Source organism: Conger conger, chromosome 13 (genome assembly GCF_963514075.1).
Source record: "Conger conger chromosome 13, fConCon1.1, whole genome shotgun sequence".
NCBI lineage: Eukaryota > Metazoa > Chordata > Actinopteri > Anguilliformes > Congridae > Conger > Conger conger.
Window position 1 is genome coordinate 27,544,032 of NC_083772.1, and position 18,842 is coordinate 27,562,873.

At 43.1% G+C, this 18,842-nt stretch overlaps 2 protein-coding genes across 2 annotated transcripts; both read right to left on the bottom strand.

Annotated features, from left to right (window-relative positions):
* Positions 1-253: 253 nt before the first annotated feature.
* On the bottom strand, positions 254-4,844 carry LOC133108234 (extracellular calcium-sensing receptor-like). Its single transcript, XM_061217705.1, has 6 exons — positions 4,633-4,844; positions 3,293-3,584; positions 2,111-2,914; positions 1,687-1,921; positions 1,420-1,536; positions 254-1,152 (listed from the first exon to the last, which is right to left on the bottom strand). Exons 1-6 carry the CDS (start codon positions 4,842-4,844, stop codon positions 254-256), a joined length of 2,559 nt encoding a protein of 852 aa, XP_061073689.1.
* A 5,373-nt stretch (positions 4,845-10,217) lies between these two features.
* LOC133108092 (extracellular calcium-sensing receptor-like) lies at positions 10,218-14,585 on the bottom strand. Its single transcript, XM_061217515.1, has 6 exons — positions 14,374-14,585; positions 13,714-14,005; positions 12,128-12,931; positions 11,727-11,954; positions 11,417-11,540; positions 10,218-11,128 (listed from the first exon to the last, which is right to left on the bottom strand). The coding sequence occupies exons 1-6, from the start codon at positions 14,583-14,585 to the stop codon at positions 10,218-10,220; spliced, it is 2,571 nt and encodes an 856-aa protein (XP_061073499.1).
* Between the last annotated feature and the right edge of the window lie 4,257 nt (positions 14,586-18,842).

Consider the following 18,842-nt stretch of genomic DNA (forward strand, 5'->3'; position numbering starts at 1 on the left):
ACTGTTCAGGATCCTCCACCTACCACAGCCAAGATACGTTGGAAAGAATGAATCATTTGAGGCGTAAAACACACCATGTCACATTGAATGTTTCATTGACAACAATAAAAGCAATTTTGCACAATTGAAATCCTTGACAAATATGTATTTTTTACATGAACATAAATTTATGGCATTGGATTTACATAATTTCAGCCACATTTAAAACAAATAGATTAATAACTTAATAATAGATAACTTTGATATAATTATATTACTTATTTGCGGACTCTCGGCCCATCAAGGCCTTCTTGGTGTTTTTCTCTGGATGTAGCAGAATGATGAAGCATTTTGGTGCAAATATTGCTCCCAGGAGCCCAAAACTGGAGGCCAGGATGGCAAATACCTCCACTGCATCAGAATACTTTCCTGGAGAGCTGACGTAGGCAGGGACAAAGGCGATCCAGACGGCACAGAAGATGAGCATGCTGAAGGTGATGAACTTGGCCTCGTTAAAATGGTCAGGCAGGAAGGCCAGCAGGAAGCTGACGGCTGCCAGCAGACCGATGTAGCCAAGCAGGGCACTGAACCCGGCGATCGACCCTACTGCACACTCGTAGATGATCTTGGAGTTCTGGGAGTGGGTGTTTTTGTAGGGAATCGGTGACGCAGCAGTCAGCCATACCACACAGATCACTGCCTGGATGACAGTGAAGGCCAGCACAGTGCCCCTCTGCTGCTGCACACCGAACCACTTCATCGCATTCCCGCCCGGCTGTGCAGCCTTGAAGGCCATCACCACCATGATGGTCTTGACCAGGATGCAGGAGATGCTGAGGGCGAAACTGATCCCGAACGCGGCATGCCTAAGCTGGCAGGTCCACCGTTGAGGCTGGCCAATGAACAGCAAGGAGCACAGGAAGCACAGTGTGAGTGACAACAGCAGCAGGAAACTCAGCTCGGAGTTGTTGGCCTTCACCACCGGTATGTTCCTGTGCCGGGCAAACACAGATAAGGTAACTGCACAGATGCATGCCCCCAACACCGAGATGGTCATTAGGGAGATCCCCAGGGGTTCCTGGAAGGAGAGAAACTCGATTTCCTTGGGCACACAGTGGTCACGGAGGTGGTTTGACCAAAAGTCCACTGGACACCTGTAGCACTCGCGGGAATCTGTGACAGAGGAGTTGAAACTAATAACACACCTAGATCCATGTTTCTAGTGTTTGAGAGAGGCCTCAGATGTGAGTTAGTTCTGAGTTGTGAGACTCTAATATCAGAAAATATATTTCCAAAAGAGAAACATCCAGCAGTTACACCGGGCCTATGTATGTTTACACAAAGACTAGATTTTAGTCTAAAGTTAGTTTTGGCGAATGAAATAATCTATTTTGTAAGGGCAGAGAAATATTTTGTTCTCTGCTGTGTGGGTGCACTGACCTGTCTGGTTGCTGATCTCCCCATCTGCGCAGGGCAGGCAGTCAAAGCAGCAGACTGGCTCGCCCTTCCTTATCGCCCTCCTGGTGCCTGGGGAGCAGGGCTCACTGCAGATGGAGCACCGTTCTTTACATTCATAGTACAGTTCTGTTGATGAGCACATGCATAACTATTGGATGGACTTTATATGAAACCAAATACAGTATATGTGACCGTAAGTACATATATGTGCTGCCTAAACAGACATTTTTGTTTGTAAAGAGGAATAGGGGTTTACTTTATGTGACTCAAAATTCCAGAAGATGTTTTCTTCCTCCAGCAGGAGCTTTTGTCCAGGAGGAGCAGATTCATCAAACACCCCAACCGTCACGGTCTTGATGGTCCCGTCTGCTGCCCTCTGCCAGTTCATCACATCGTAGATGGCCAGAGCATCACCATTTTTGTCAAAGGACACTTGGTCACCGAAGCTGGTGGTAAAATTTACCCTTTGCAGGTAAGGCACCAGCTATACAGAGGGCAAACAGAGGAGGACTTATAAGAAAAATATAAGAGAGTATGTTAAAAGAAAAATACCTGAGCAAAATGCTGCCACATGCAGATAGGGAGATGGGGGCATTATAGGAGGTGGAAATTATCAGATTTTCCATGACCAGATAAGTGGTGCTGTACATCATACTGAAAACGACAACCTCACCTGCCAGGGTTGTAGAGTGTGTAGTTCTGCACAGGAATGTCCTGGGAAGGGCCCTTTCCCAGGCTTGCACCCCAGTAGATCATCCAGGGCATGTGCCAGGGCGTATACTGCTTTGTAAACGTTGTAAGAGTGCCTGAGCGCTGACACGTCACTGTATGCCGACCCTGTGCCCTCCAGACTCTCCTGTCCTGTGCACACCTTGTCCAGAGAGTCTGCTTTGAACTTACAGCTGAACATTGCCTCCCAGAACATGCTCACCATGTTGTTACCAGGGTCAAAGTCAGGGCGGAGACTAAGCAGGAAGTCCTGGAGCCCTGGGATATCTCCCCTGCGGATGGCGATGCCCAGGATCCCGCCCAAAAAGGGCAGCAGCCGGCGAGTATGAAAGACGGCTGCGGTGACCCAGGCCTCGCTAGCGATCCACTGCCGCTCCGTCAGGTTCTGTGGGGCTATCTCCTCGGTGAGGGGCAATAGGTATGGCTGTGGAGAGAATGCCACCACCACCCTTGCCGTGGAGCGGCGGATGATGCCTACGATCTGTCGGATCTTGGCCCGGTCATTGTCATGGGGCAGCATCTCAGAGAAGGCCACACAGCCAAAGTGGCTGACCTCCTGGTGAAAAGATTGGGCTGCGTGCACCCCATAATCATCATCGCTGAACAGGAGACCCACCCACTTCCAGCCGTAGCGCTCCAGGATCTGCACCATGGCTCTGACCTGGAAGGCATCACTGGGGATGGTTCGGAAGAAGGAGGGATACTGCTGCCTGTCACTCAGGCAGGAACACGTGGCAAAGTAACTCACCTGGGGGAAGACAAAAGATATTGAGGCAGAAAGAGTATGGAGAATCACCTTAATTTTATAGCATACATCTTCACCCTAGGAAGCATTAAAGCATCTATCCCTTATTCAGTGACCAGAGACATGAAAGTAAGGTCACAGGCAGGCCATTTACATCATATTGGTTTCTTTATTGGGGAAAATCCCATTAATTTCACCCTCATACACTAATACAATTTCACATATTCATGAGACAGACATTACAGAGTCCCCACAGCCATACACACATTTTACGACAAAGTGCCATCATGATTATATAAAATTCATCCACTCCTGTGTGATTCAGACAGCTAAAAGGGCAGCTGGACTGTAGACTGGGATTGGTTCTCCATCATACAGTACCATGGGAACACGGAACAGGCCCAGCACACTGGAGATGGCAATGGAGTGGGTGGAGCCTGGATCACCCACGATGCCCAGAACCGGGGGTGACCCTGTGCATCTCATGTCAGAGAAGGATTCCTCTGTACCACTGACCAGTGCAATGGCTGCACGGAATGCAATCCCAAGCTTCAAACAGTTGTCATAGAGATGGAATCCCAGGGTGATATTGGGCAGCAGGTTGGGGTTTTTATTGATTTCCTCAATCGCAAAGACCATGGTTGCCGCTGCCTGGAATCCTAGAAGATTAAGCCTGAAATAGGAGAGGTGGAAACTAGACGATGAAGAATTTCTTAGTCATGTCTGTTACTTTAAGTTATCTAAATTATGACACAATTATGTCAAATCAAATCATTTTATTTGTGGAGTTAACAGTTCATTTTGCAGTGTTCATGCAGATGTTTAATAAACAAGCAGAAACAAATATAACATGAATGTATTAGTGTGAAGTATGTGGTCACATAGAACTGCACTTTTTGAGAAAATGCCAGTGCATTATATTGCGTAGGTTTGTTCATCTTACATTTCATTAACATTACATAAATGGCATTTGGCAGACGCTCTTATCCAGAGCGACGTACAACAAAGTGCAAAGTGCAGACCCATACCAGGGATAAGTGCGCTGAAAGACCCTACAGGGAAGTACAATTTCAACTGCTACCTGCACAATGAAGATAAGATTTGATCATCGGAATTTTTTTCTTATTTTAGTTTATTGATTAAAAAAAAATCGTATTATCGTAGTAGTACCGCAACACGCAAATGCATGAACAATGTATGAACCGCTTACCTAGCCAAACAATACTTACCTAGCCAAATAAAATATCCTAATACACAAATATTGTGTATTTGTGTTAAATTATTGATGGTGAATCTTAAAACATTGACAATTTTTGACAAATTTCCCTCAATTCTATGAAATGTATATATATATATATATATATATATATATATATATATAAATATATATACACTTGAACTGGAAATGTCAAGCTGTGGATGGGTATATTAGTAATTACACAAAGACACTAAAATGTCATGGAGGAGAAAATAATAATTTTACATTTAACACTTAACATGATAGTGCTCTGATTCCTAGGCAACACTGTGTAACAAATATTGTAATTTTTCATTATCACACATCCAACAATGAGTGAATTCAATCCATACAGTGTATATTGTAATGTAAATACCCCCTCCGAAAACGATTTACATGGGTCATCAATTTGGGTTCGAAAATATTGAAAAGATGGAAGAATCACATCCATGCTTGTCTAATGTTTGGGAGTAGAGCGACTCACCTCTCACACCTTGGCTGGTCTGGCTCAGACAAGAAAGACAGGTCAGGGAACACTGTCAGGAAGTTCAACACAAACAGTCCTCCAAGAACCACGTCCCCCTTGCGGTACATCCCATTCAGACTGAAGCGCTCCCAGAGTCGGCAGGCTGTCTCAGGAGCAGCAGAGGCCCAGGCCAGGGCCAGGTTCAGAGACAAAGAGAGCACAGGCCTCATCTCTGCCACAGATATTCTGCCACAGACAATTCACTGCCTGGCATCCATGTCACACATTTATAGAATACCCAGCCCTGCCCCCTCCGGAGACCAGTGATTTCAGTCTTTAACCCTTCTGCAGAATACTGCTGGGCACCACTGGGGTGGCGCTCCACTGGCTCAGTCAGGTCAAATTTTTAAAATTAGTTTTGTGATCACAGTTAAAATGGCAGAGAGTGCTTCAGTGCTACAAAAGTCAAATATTTTCTATTTTACTGCACAAAACTGACTACAAACTGTGAACAACAATATTAGCACAACCCCAACGGACTCATGTAATCTCAGTATGTAGGATTTACATTTTACTTCAGGATTTTGGTATTGGTGAGGCAGTACTATTGGAGGGGCATAATTTCATTGTCATCAAACAAAAACTTTCAAACCCCTTTTTCAGATTTCTCTGCTTTCAGATTAATTCCATATTCTGTGAATAATTTCATAACAAGCCCATTGCACTCAGATCTTAAAAACTGACCCTCACTTATCAGTGTTGCTGCAATGTATTTGTATTTAGGTGAATTTAAAGTAAACTTCCTCTGCTATGTGTGTTTTTGTGTTATTGTTGGTGTTGTTCAGAGGAAAGAGCCTCAACTGCAGGTCCATTCCTGAGATGTCATGTACAATACACAAAGCAGCCTGTAGATGGCAACTGCATGCAGCAGGTGACAGTCCTGCTACTCCCTATACCAGGGATAATCAACTCAAGGGGATCATTCTAATCCCTTGTTCTTTTTCTTTTACTTTGTTTACCCCTAGCTCCACCCAACGGGAGTGGCTTGGAAAAGATGAAAGAAAAAGAAAAAGAAGTAAAGACAGGGAAGTTGAGTTGATTGGAATGGGCACACTGTCCTTGAGGGCCGAGAACTTCTGAATTTCCACCCTCCCTTTACCAGGGACTCCCTGTTGTGAAGACATTCTAGCTAATCAGTAGCACTAATTATATGGGAAAAAAGAAAACCAGTGCTGGATATAGATTTGTGGCAGGGAATTGATGATCCCTGCCCTACAGAACCACACCTGACCTGGTGCTTGTTCCACAAAGCAGGACTACTGAGTTATCTTTGTCAGCCCCTTTCTTTTTCTGAATGTTAAATATGAAACATAACTTTTCATGTATGAAATTATGTCCTGTTACTTCTTCTGTGAATTAATAGAAAACTCCTCAGGCTGGACTAGCAGCACAGATCCTTGGTGCCCTGGTGGTACCCCTGTGTCATCAGCCTTGTGTACTCGTTGCCCACCCATGTGGTCGCCCCATTAAGATATGGACTCTGAGCACTTAATTCAGTATTTTTCAGACTTATTTTTTTTACATATTAAGTCTTCTGCTGCTGTAGCTTATCCACTTAGAGGTTTGACGTGTCGTGTGTTCAGAGATGCTCTTCTGCATGCTATTGCTGTGATGTGTCGTTATTTGCATTACTGTCACCTTCTTGTCAGTTCTGATGAGTCTGGCCATTCTCCTCTAACCTTTCTCATGAAGGTGCTTCTGTCTGCAGAACTGCTGCTCACTGGATGACAAACTAGAGACTGTTGTGCATGAAAATCCCAGTTGATGAATAGTTTCTGAGATACTAAACCACCGTATATGGCACCAACAATCATTCCACTGTCAAAGTCAGTGAGATCAATTTTTTACCCCATTGATGATGGTTGAACATTAACTGTTTCTGACCCGTATCTGCATGATTTTATGCATTGCACTGCTGCCACACGATTGGCTAGATAATCACATGAATAAGTACATGCATAGGTGTTACTAATAAAGTGCTCAGTGAGTGTATGTAGCATGTTTGTCACAACATCACGATTACTACATTGAATAATGATTGGAAAATTTGGTAAATTACTCTGAGCCCAAGATGCTTTTTCTTCTCCCAAGAATTGTGAGCCTGATGGTCTGTTTTGTGAGTCTATCTTTCCTGTTGAGAGCTGTCACCCTGGTTTTCCCCCTTCTCAAAGTTTTGTTTTGTTTTCTTGCTAGAAGTTGTGTGAGTGTTCCCGTTTTCAACAAGTGACCGACCGGTTGGAGCTGCAGTCTGTACTCTATGTTCTGTTGCATACTTATTATTACTATTGTCTTTCCAGATGGATTTCCACATGCTACTCCTGCTACAACCTTCAAGCTAGACATGCCATTCCAACTTCATAAAATCCAGCTTTTGTTAGAGCAGTGTGCGTGCACAAAGATTTTTGGGATTCCAAATAGTTTTCCAAATATTTACAGTTTTATGGGGATAAATACCCATAGGCAATTCATAAAATAATAAAGCAGTAGCCCTGTGACGACTTGGTACAGGTGACGCTATTTCAGCCAATACGACACATAATAGGACAGAGAATAAAATTAAAATACGCCAGGTTATGCCCCTGAAGCAAGCTACTCCAAGCTGAATAATAATAACAAAATGATCAATAATATTACATCAAATAGGCATCATACATTAATGAAACATGATTTACATGTAACATATAATGTTGCATTAAAAGTATTTAGTATTTAGCTTGCAGTATAGATTCGTGAAACCAGTCAGCAGTGTCATTTTATTGGAATCCCTATGCACTTCATATTATTTCCACAAGTAATAAAATACCGCATCCAAAGCCACAAAAAATGCTTCGCTATATCAAGCAAGTAACAGTTTGGCTGATTAAAACATTTCTTATTTGCATATGTACAGAACTGTGCAAAAGTTTTCGGCAGGTGTGAAAAAATGCTGTAAAGTAAGAATGCTTTCATGAATATAATTTTTATTTTTATCAATTAACAAAATGCAAAGTGAGTGAACAGAGGAAAAATCTAAATCAAATCAATATTTGGTGTGACCACCCTTTGCCTTCAATCCGGCATCAATTCTTCTAGGTACACTTGCACAAAGTCAGGGATTCTAGCCATATAGGCAGGTGTGTGATTCACCAATTATACTAAACAGGAGCTAATGAGCACTTCATGTGTATTTTACTAGTTATGGATGTGATGCTTTAACTTGTGGAAGAACCTATGCACTTGTAAATCGCTTTGGATTAAAAGCGTCTGCCAAACGACTAAAATTTAAAATGTAAAATGTAATGATCATCAATTTAATATGCAATTTAATTTAATAAAAACCCCAACAATCATTAACTGAAACAGAAACAGCTATGTAGGAGGATTAAAACTGGGTGAGGAACAGCCATCTTCCAAGGTGAGGTTGCTGACGACCTTATTTTCAGAGGTCATACACCATGGCAGGACTCAGCACAGCAACAAGACACAAGCTAGTTATACTGCATCAGCAAGGTCTCTCTCAGGCAGAAATCTCAAGACAGACAGGGGTTTCCAGATGTGCTGTCCAAATTCTGTTGAAGAAGCACAAAGAAACAGGACCGTAGCTATGTTGAGGACCATAGACGCCATCAGCTTAGAATTGGCAGAAACCAGTGGGACCCGGGTACACTCATCAACTGTGTGGAGAATTCTGGTCAGAAGTGGTCTTCATGGAAGAATTGTGGCCAAAAAGCCATACCTCTGACATGGAAACAAGGACAAGCTACTCAACTATGCATGAAAACACAGGAACTGGGGTGCAGAAAAATGGCAGCTGGTTCTCTGGAGTCAAAATGTGAAATATTTGGCTGTAGCAGAAGGCAGTTTGTTCACCGAAGGCCTGGAGAGGGGTACAAGAAGGAGTGTCTGCAGGCAACAGTGAAGCATGGTCGAGGTTCCTTGCAGGTTTGGGGCTGGAATTCTCCAAATAGAGTTGGGAATTTAGTCAGAATGAATGGCCTCCTCAATGCTGAGAAGTACAGGCAGATACTTATCCATCATGCAATACCATCAGGGAGGCATCTGATTGGCCCCAGATTTATTCTGCAGCAGGACAACGACCCCAAACACACAGCCAATGTCATTAAGAACTATCTTCAGCGTAAAGAAGAACAAAGAGTCCTGAAAGTGATGGTATGACCCCCACAGAGCCCTCATCTCAACATCATCGAGTCTGTCTGGGATTACATGAAAAGAGTGAAGCATTTCAGGCTGCCTAAATCCACAGAAGAGCTGTGGCTAGTTCTCCAAGATCTTTGGAACAACCGACCTGCCAGGTTCCTTCAAAAACTGTGAACAAGTATACCGATTTGTATCGTAAATATATTGCTGTTTTGAATGGAAATGGTGGCCACACCAAATATTGATTTGATTTGGATTTTTCTGTTCATTCACTGTTCAAGCATCTTGTTAATTGATAAAAATAAACTATTAACATTTCTATTTTACTTTACTATTAATCACAGACCCAATAGTATTTGGATCATTTTAATCAGTTGTGGTTTGCATATCTATTAAATAATATATTCTTTCTGCCTATTAACAAGGGTGAACTGCTCTTTACATCAGATAAAACATCAGTTCCAAAGTTCATTAACCATTTGAAGAGGTGGTTTTTTGGAAAGTTTTATTTTTTCCCAAAACATTCAGTTTTGTCAGTGTTCTATAACTACATTGCTTGTAATCATCAGGAGTGATTGTTACATGAGTAATGTTCAGTCAACAACACTCTTAATATATTTGTTGTCCTCCATGTCTTATGGTGCAATGTAACAATAACATCCCAACTTAATTGCTGATAGACTGTGCGATAAAATCCAAATAACTAATAAGACTAAAATTCCGTCCTACAATATTCCTTACAGCCTGTGCAGAATTTGAATATGGTGAAGTAAAAAGCAGTTGGGACCAGTCTCGGCAAAGTAGGCTATCGTTAGACATGCTCTCTTTATACGCTTTCCTTAAGCCTTAATAAAAAACAGCAACTAAAAGTGTGTGATATATGCAAATATGTATTTCATTCATATGAAAAGCAAGTTATGCATGGGAATGCATCAATGCATGTGCATATTGTAACTGCATATTTTTGTGTTTTTTTGTGTTTTTTTTTTTTATTTTGGTCCATGGACATGTGAGTCAGTGTATCAGTTCCAAACAGTGTATATAATAACAAAGGAAATATTATCTTTTGGCAGGGGGGAGGATTTTTTTGCTGATTGAGCAACAGTATGTTGATGTGCAGGTATTAAACTGCATTTAGTTCAATATAAAGAGATGTGGTCTGAAAGGACCAACCCCCTTTAGTGACACTGCACAAGGCTTCATACACACTGGATCCTCCACCTACCATAGCCAAGATACATTGGAAAGAATGAATAATTTGAGCTGTAAAACTCACCATATCACATTGAATGTTTCATTTACAACAATAAAAGCAATTTGCCAAATGCAATTGATTTTACATAATTTCAGCCACATTTAAAACAAATAGATTAATAACTTTAATACATAACTTTGATATAATTATATTACTTCTTTGCGGACTCTCGGCCCATCAAGGCCTTCTTGGTGTTTTTCTCTGGATGTAGCAGAATGATGAAGCATTTTGGTGCAAATATTGCTCCCAGGAGCCCAAAACTGGAGGCCAGGATGGCAAATACCTCCACTGCATCAGAATACTTTCCTGGAGAGCTGACGTAGGCAGGGACAAAGGCGATCCAGACGGCACAGAAGATGAGCATGCTGAAGGTGATGAACTTGGCCTCGTTAAAATTGTCAGGCAGATTCCTTGCCAGGAAGGCCAACAGGAAGCTGACGGCTGCCAGCAGACCGATGTAGCCAAGCAGGGCACTGAACCCAGCGATCGACCCGACTGCGCACTCATAGATGATCTTAGCTTTCTGGGAGCGGGTGTTTTTGGAGGGCATAGGCGATGCAGTGGTCAGCCATACCACACAGATGACTGCCTGGATGACAGTGAAGGCCAGCACAGTGCCTCTCTGCTGCTGCACGCCAAACCACTTCATCGCATTCCCGCCCGGCTGTGCAGCCCTGAAGGCCATCACCACCACAATGGTCTTGACCAGGATGCAGGAGATGCTGAGGGCGAAACTGATCCCAAACGCGGCATGCCTAAGCTGGCAGGTCCACCGTTGAGGCTGGCCAATGAACAGCAAGGAGCACAGGAAGCACAGTGTGAGTGACAGCAGCAGCAGGAAACTCAGCTCGGAGTTGTTGGCCTTCACCACCGGTGTGTTCCTGTGCCGGGCAAACACGGAAAGGGTAACTGCACAGATGCATGCCCCCAACACTGAGATGGTCGTTAGGGAGATCCCCAGGGGTTCCTGGAAGGAGAGAAACTCGATTTCCTTGGGCACACAGTGGTCACGGAGTTGGTTTGACCAAAAGTCCACTGGACACCTGTAGCACTCGCGGGAATCTGTGACAGAGGAGTTGAAACTAATAACACACCTGCAGCCAAAAAACAGGGGGTCTCTAGATCCATGTGTCTAGCATTTGAGAGAGGCCTCAGATTTACTTCTGAGTTGTGAGACTCTAATATCAGATTATATATTTTTCCAAGAGAGAAACATCCAGCAGTTACACCGGGGCTATGTATGATTAGACTGGCACTAGATTTTAGTCAAAAGTTAGTTTTGGCAAATGAAATACTCTATTTTGTAAGGGCAGAGAAATATGTTCTTCTCTGCTGTGTGGGTGCACTGACCTGTCTGGTTGCTGATCTCCCCATCTGCGCATGGCAGGCAGTCAAAGCAGCAGACTGGCTCGCCCTTCCTTATTGCTCTCCTGGTGCCTGGGGGGCAGGGCTCACTGCAGATGGAGCGTGGGGGCTGGCGGAAAATTTCATGATAAGAATAGCACCATTCTTTACATTTATGGCACATTTCTGTTGATGAGCACATGCACAACTATTGGATGGACCTTATATGAAACCAAATACAGTATATGTGACCATAAGTACATATATGTGCTGCCTAAACAGACATTTTTGTATGTGAAGAGGGATAGGAGTTTACATTATGCGACTCGAAATTCCAGAAGATGTTTTCTTCCTCCAGCAGGAGCTTCTGTCCAGGAGGAGAAGATTCGTCAAACACCCCGACCGTCACGGTCTTGATGGTCCCGTCTGCTGCCCTCTGCCAGTTCATCACATCGTAGATGGCCAGGGCATCACCATTTTTGTCAAAGGACACTTGGTCACCAAAGCTGGTGGTAAAATTAACCCTTTGCAGGTAAGGCACCAGCTATACAGAGGGCAAACAGAGGACATAAGAGAGTATGTTAAAAGAAAAATACATGAGCAGAATGCTGCCACATGCTGATTGGGAGTTGGGGGCATTATAGGAGGTGGAAATTATCAGATTTTCCATGACCAGACATGTGGTGCTGTACATCATACTAAAAATGACCACCTCACCTGCCAGGGTTGCAGAGTGTGTAGTTCTGCACAGGAATGTCCTGGGAAGGGCCCTGTCCCAGGCTTGCACCCCAGTAGATCATCCAGGGCATGTGCCAGGGCGTACACTGCTTTGTAAACGTTGTAAGAGTGCCTGAGCGATGACACGTCACTGTATGACGACTCTTTGCCCTCCAGACTCTCCTGTCCTGTGCACACCTTGTCCAGGGAATCTGCCTTGAACTTACAGCTGAACATCTCCTCCCAGAACATGCTCACCATGTTGTTGCCAGGGTCAAAGTCAGGGCGGAGACTAAGCAGGAAGTCCTGGAGCCCTGGGATATCTCCCCTGCGGATGGCGATGCCCAGGGTCCCGCCCAAAAAGGGCAGCAGCCGGCGCGTATGGAAGACGGCTGAAGTAGCCCAGGCCTCGCTAGCGATCCACTGCCGCTCCGTCAGGTTCTGCAGGGCTATCTCCTCAGTGAGGGGCAATAGGTATGCCTCTGTGGAGAATGCCACCACCACCCTTGCCGTAGAGCGGTGGATGATGCCTACGATCTGCTGGATCTTGGCCCGGTCATTGTCATGGGGCAGCATCTCAGAGAAGGCCACACAGCCAAAGCGGCTGACCTCCTGGTGAAAGGATTGGGCTGCGTGCACCCCATAATCATCATCGCTGAACAGCAGGCCCACCCACTTCCAGCCGTAGCGCTCCAGGATCTGCACCATGGCTCTGACCTGGAAGGCATCACTGGGGATGGTTCTGAAGAAGGAGGGATACTGCTGCCTGTCACTCAGGCAGGCACATGTGGCAAAGTAACTCACCTGGGGGAAGACAAAAGATATTGAGGCACTAACAGTTTAGAGACCTCCTCAAACACCTACATTTTATAGCATACACCTTTACCAGAGTAAGCTTGTATACAAAGCAGAGCAAAGCAGTAAAGGAGTCAGTCCTCCATCATATAAAATTTTACATTTTGTTATGACTGCCTTCACTCGTCCTGAACTACCTTAATAAAACAAAACCAAGCTTACTTGAGTTAATGTATCAATTAATTTCACTTGCAAACTTTTGTCTCTGATCGGCATTGGAAAGAGCTAGAAGTGATTCATCACTGGTGAAATTAAACTCATGCATCAAAACTAAAAATTTAAGATTCAAGCATTATGGTGGCTTGAATCAAACTATTGGTTTTCCTACTGCATTATTATTTTTTTAATAATGAATTGGATGAAAAGTGTGTTAATAAATAAAAATATGTGATCTTATACCACAGAGAGGCATCATGTATTATAATTCTACTTTGGATGGAAAAATGATAATGGTAAGTTTTGCTCTGTTCATTTGAAGTTTACTCTGAAGGGAACTATAATTTATTTCTTGGGGAGAATCCCATTCATTTTACACAGATGTAGTTTCACACACATTCATGAGATGGATATTACATTGTCTAGACAGTCATACATCAGCTACTTTTGGAATTCACAAATGTAATGAGAAAGTTCTGTTATGGTTAAATTCAAAGCCACCCTCCTGTGTGATACAGAGAGCTAAAAAGGGCAGCTGGACTGTGGACCAGGATTGGTCCTCCATCATAAAGTACCATGGGAACACGGAACAGGCCCAGCACACTGGAGATGGCGATGGAGTGGGTGGAGCCTGGATCACCCACGATGCCCAGAACCGGGGGTGACCCTGTGCATCGCATGTTAGAGAAGGACTCCTCTGTCCCACTGACCAGTGCTGTGGCTGCACGGAACGCAACGGCAAGTTTCACACAGTTGTCATAGAGATGGAATCCCAGGGTGATATTGGGCAGCAGGTTGGGATTTTTGTTGATTTCCTCAATTGCAAAGACCATGGTTTGTGCAGCTTGGAACCCTGGAAAATCAAGTCTGAAATAGTAGACGTGGAAACTGTAATGCCTATTCCTTCAATGTACGTTATTATCTACATTCTGACAATTATGTAAAACTTAATAATTTCATTCATGGAGTGAAATGTTAATTATGTAGTGTGCATTCCGATTTTTCACGAACAAACAGAAACAAATGTTTTATTTTTTGGAAAATACCGGTACATGATATTTTGTAAATTTGTTCTGTTCAAAATATATAGTTTATAGTTTGTTTGTCTATGTATTTGTGCATTTGCATGTATGCTTGGGTATGGGTGTGTGTGTCTGTGTGTGTGTGTGTGTGTGTGTGTGTGTGTGTGTGCATGTCTGTGTAATTGTCTAATATTTGGGAGCAGAGCGACTCACCTCTCACATCTTGGCTGGTCTGGCTCGGCTGTGAAAGACAGCTCAGGGAACACTGTCAGGAAGTGCACCTCAAACAGCCCCCCAAGAATCACATCCCCCTTGCGGTACATCCCATTCAGACTGAAGCGCTCCCGTAGTCGGCAGGCTGTCTGAGGAGCAGCAGAGGCCCAGGCCAGGGCCAGGTTCAGACACAAAGAGAGCACAGGCCTCATCTCTGCCACAGACTTCCCCCAATTCACTGCCTGGCATCCACGTCACGCTTTTATAGAGTGCACAGCCCTGACACTCTGGAGACCAGTGCTTTCAGTCACATTGTGCCAGTCTTTAACCCTTTAACCCTGAAGAATACTGCTGGGCACCACTGGGGTGGCTTTACACTGGCTTGCTCAGGTAGAAAAAAGTTTGGATGAAAATCAATTTATAATATGGTTAATGAATTTATTCTGATCATGAATGGGCTCACCACTTTACTTTAACATTATGTGCGAAACCAACATTGACAATACCATTTTACTTTAATATATTTTATTGCATTTTGTTGTTAGGTCATCATATCAATACAATTCCACTTTGTAGTACAATATTGAAACATTAATTGCCATTCCTAATTAATGTGTCCTTCATAACTGTTTCCGCTCGACACAAATATTGTCCGTTTACTGAATGAAACTGGCTGCAATTGCACACAATGAATCATTCGCACGTTCCCAGCAGACCTCTGTCAAATAAAATCAACATTTTACTTTAGGAGATCGGTATGAATTATTGAATCAATATGTTATTTGGTAGCCATGAACAGTAATAATTTTTTTTAATGCCATTGGATACACTCAGTATAATTTTTTCCTAAAGGTAGCCTACATAAATCATTGCATTCAGCAGAATGTATTGATAGGAGCAAAAAGTAAGCACAATTTGATTTAAAAAATCAAATGCCTGATTATTTTCAACCGGAAAATTACAATTCTTCGGTAAATTTAATGGACCAAAAGGGAGGGTTTAAGTCATAAATCAAGTAAATGATGACTTGTCTTCTGTGTGGTCATATTGTCTGTTTTGGAAAGGAATGCAGTGTCATCCTCACTTCCTCTGCTGTTGAGAGGACAGGGCCTCAACTGGCAACAATTTACTGAGCCACCTGTAGATGGCAGTCACATGCAGCAGGACCTGCAGCTCACAACATCACTGTGTATCACATTAAGCATGGAAAAGAGAAGGAAAGAGAGAGAGAGAGAGTTGTCTGAGGCGAGAAACACAAACATGCCCGACTAGAATTTGCCAAAATGCATGTTGGCAAAGCAGTCCTTCTGGGAGAATGTCCTTTGGACAGAGAAAAAAATTGCACCAACTCTATGTAAGCAAAAACATAAAACAAATGGAAGCTTTCAAAGAAAAGATCACCATCCCTCTTATGAAACATGGAGAAGGCTCAGTGATGTTTTGCGGCTGCTTTGCTGCCCCTGGCACCGGGTGCCTTGAATATGTCCAAGGCCTGATGAAATTAGAAGACTGTTATTGTTATAAACGCTATGGGCAGGACGCTGGCAGATTATTTAATTGAGGCCATATTCATCACCTTCAGCACACACATCTTCTGTGCTGTCTGGATCTCCTTCATCACGGCCTAACACACCTCACTGGTGAAGAACACAGTTGCTGTGCAGGTTGTAGACATCCTGGCCTCCAGCTTGCACAAAATGTACAGCATGTGATCATACCGTTATGCATTTGCTTCCCTCTTGCTTACTTCTACAGTAATATTTGAACAATATCGGGGGGGGGGGTATGTATGACAGGGGAGTGTATCATTACTGAGGATCACTGGTTTACACAAAAAGGCTAACCTAGCATCAGCAGCTCTTCTCAGTCTCTCTGATAGGGGTGGCCTGTAGCGTAGTGGTTAGGGTAAAGGACTGGGACACGTAAGGTCGGTGGTTCTAATCCCGGTGTAGCCGCAAATAAGATTGGCACAGCCGTCGGGCCCTTGAGCAAGGCCCTTAACCCTGCATTGCTCCAGGGGAGGATTGTCTCCTGCTTAGTCTAATCAACTGTATGTCGCTCTGGATAAGAGCGTCTGCCAAATGCCAATAATGTAATGTAATGTAATGCTCCATCAGTCCAATGGAGACCAGGCCTGTCTTTAAACACAGCTGTTTAATGTGCTAGTAATAGCTATCTTGAAGCCACAGCAGTCTAAGAGGACCAGACAATCTCCTCCCTATGTCTGTGAGGATATTGGTGTTGTGTGAGAATGTGTGATTGATTCACAGATTGACCTGGGTATAATTTCCACTGGTTTTGGTGCATTTTAGAACTTGGTATTTCGCTTTGTGTCTTTTTTTTCTGTTCATCTACAGTAAATCCTCAAATTATGTCTGGGATTCTATTTGAAGCCCGGCCTCGGATAATAGCCGGGGGCGTGGCCGATTCGGACAAATAAAGGCCGGCCCCCAAATACAAGCCGGGGTAATATTGCCTACCAGTAGGGCTATCAGTCCATGAGCACTAGAAGACATTGTTTCAATTTAACTCAATGAAATAAAAGAGCTCTTCTTAATATTTTATATTGTTGGTTGGTTTAATACTGTTGCCAATGAAAAGTCGTTGTCCTACACCATGGGTCTCCAACACATCGCTCTCAAGCTACCAGTCGCTTGCCGCCCCCTTCTAAGTAGCTTGGCAAAGGCTGAAACAGTATACATTCAAACACAATTGTTACCACGAGGCATTCCAGCCAACAAATTTAATAAAAAGTAAATCAGGCTAAATTAAAAATTAACTCAATTTAGGCTACTTGGCTACGCAATAAGGTTTCCATGTATTTACAGCACAACGCACGTTCAATGAATGAATGAAAGCAGCTGCCTTGGCTCGCAATAAACAGAAGGGTGGAAATCCCAACACTCTTTCAACTACATAAAACTTAACAGTGAACCATCAAATACCCCCCAGATTTCAGTGCCCATCAGTCCCAACATTTAGCAATAGAATAGAACAGTCCAAAAGTAAACTAAATCCCAAACCAAAGCGAAAATCTTTTGATAGCCTACCGGTATGCTGCTCCAAACGAAACGCATGTCTCACAATAAAACGCACTTTAGGAAAAAAAGATCCTTAACTTGCTGTTATCTACGCTAATTTGTTATTGTTCATGAAGGCGTGTCTGGCAAGTTGTTATTTTATGGATTCTGGACTTGCATGTGATTTATTGTGTTTGAGAATATTTGCAATAAACTAAGTCTGTTAAGACTGACACTATGACTTACCAAACGGTGTTTCCTGATTAGCCTACACTAATTGATTTCTAAACGGTTACAGGAAGTGTTGAACAGTGTTGGCCCACTTTAAGTGTAGCCTTTTACTTTATTTCTAAGAATAAAATTCTACACCAGAAGCTTAATAAGAAATAAAGGCCTGCCTCGAATACAAGCCTGCCCCAAATAAAGGCCTGTGCTTTGTGCAGCCTAAGTAAATAAAAGACCCCAGACACAATTTGAGGATTCACGGTATGCTGAAAACACTGACGGTATGCTGAAAACACTGAAAACACTGACTCACCCTTCAGTGTGATGTTTAGTTCCTCTTAACTGTAAATCTACTTCCTGTCTAGTTTGTAAATCTGGTCCCCTTTCAGCCAGTAGATTTACTCATGTTATTATTTCCTACCCAGACTCTAAAACAATTTTAAAAATCACAGATCTTACATGTGGTCAGCCCATTTAAAGCTATAAAATAGCTTTTAAGTGAAACCTTACGTTTCATGTTTCATGATTAGTTATTGTCGTAGTTATTTTATTGTCACGTCACCTATTATATTAGTCTAGTCTCGCCACATTTTTAGGTTTTATTTCTTGTAACATTTCATTTTCATGTCATGTTACGTTTCATATTTAGTCTTGTTATGATGTATTTTCTAGTCTTGTCATGTCACGTCATATAGTTTATTCATGTCACAATTGTTATGTCACGATTTATGTTTGTTTCATGTTATGTTGTTCCATTCATTGATTAGTGTAAGGCCGACATCTGGCATTATCACTCAGGGCTGGTCAGCTTGCTGGCTTCCTCTGGTATTGTGGAATATGTGGCTGTAAAGTAATTTAGGAGCATGTATCACTAACCCCCCCTTATCTCCACACCCATACGGGCAGGAGCCTGTGAGGGAAGACTCAGGCCTCCAGCCGTAATTGCGACGGGGCAACATTCTTTACGGCACGGGAAGGTTTCAGAGAGCACGGCCTGTTAGGCCCTGACCTTCTCCTGAACCCCCCTTCATTGCTCTCTCCCTCTTTACTCAGTCACTAAATGATGTGTACAGCATTGGATGTTTCATGACAAAGTCAGTTTAGATAATATTGTTTGGTATTATTCTGATTATTTCAGTGCGACTGGTGCAATGGTTTTATTTCTGCAACAGCAAACCCTGTACATCATAACCAACCAGGAGAAGCTGTGTGGAGCTCTGCCCC

Excerpts from the sequence above, each read along its gene's own strand:
- LOC133108092 (XM_061217515.1), bottom strand. The coding sequence starts at position 14,585 with ATGAGGCCTGTGCTCTCTTTGTGTCTGAACCTGGCCCTGGCCTGGGCC. Across the intron at positions 14,006-14,373 it reads GACCAGCCAAGATGTGAGAG|ACTTGATTTTCCAGGGTTCC; the intron begins GTGAGTCGCTCT and ends CTACTATTTCAG. Across the intron at positions 12,932-13,713 it reads GCCTGTTCCGTGTTCCCATG|GTGAGTTACTTTGCCACATG; the intron begins GTACTTTATGAT and ends GTCTTCCCCCAG.
- LOC133108234 (XM_061217705.1), bottom strand. The coding sequence starts at position 4,844 with ATGAGGCCTGTGCTCTCTTTGTCTCTGAACCTGGCCCTGGCCTGGGCC. Across the intron at positions 3,585-4,632 it reads GACCAGCCAAGGTGTGAGAG|GCTTAATCTTCTAGGATTCC; the intron begins GTGAGTCGCTCT and ends CTCCTATTTCAG. Across the intron at positions 1,537-1,686 it reads TGAGTCACATAAAGTAAACC|GCTCCATCTGCAGTGAGCCC; the intron begins CCTATTCCTCTT and ends GTAAAGAACGGT.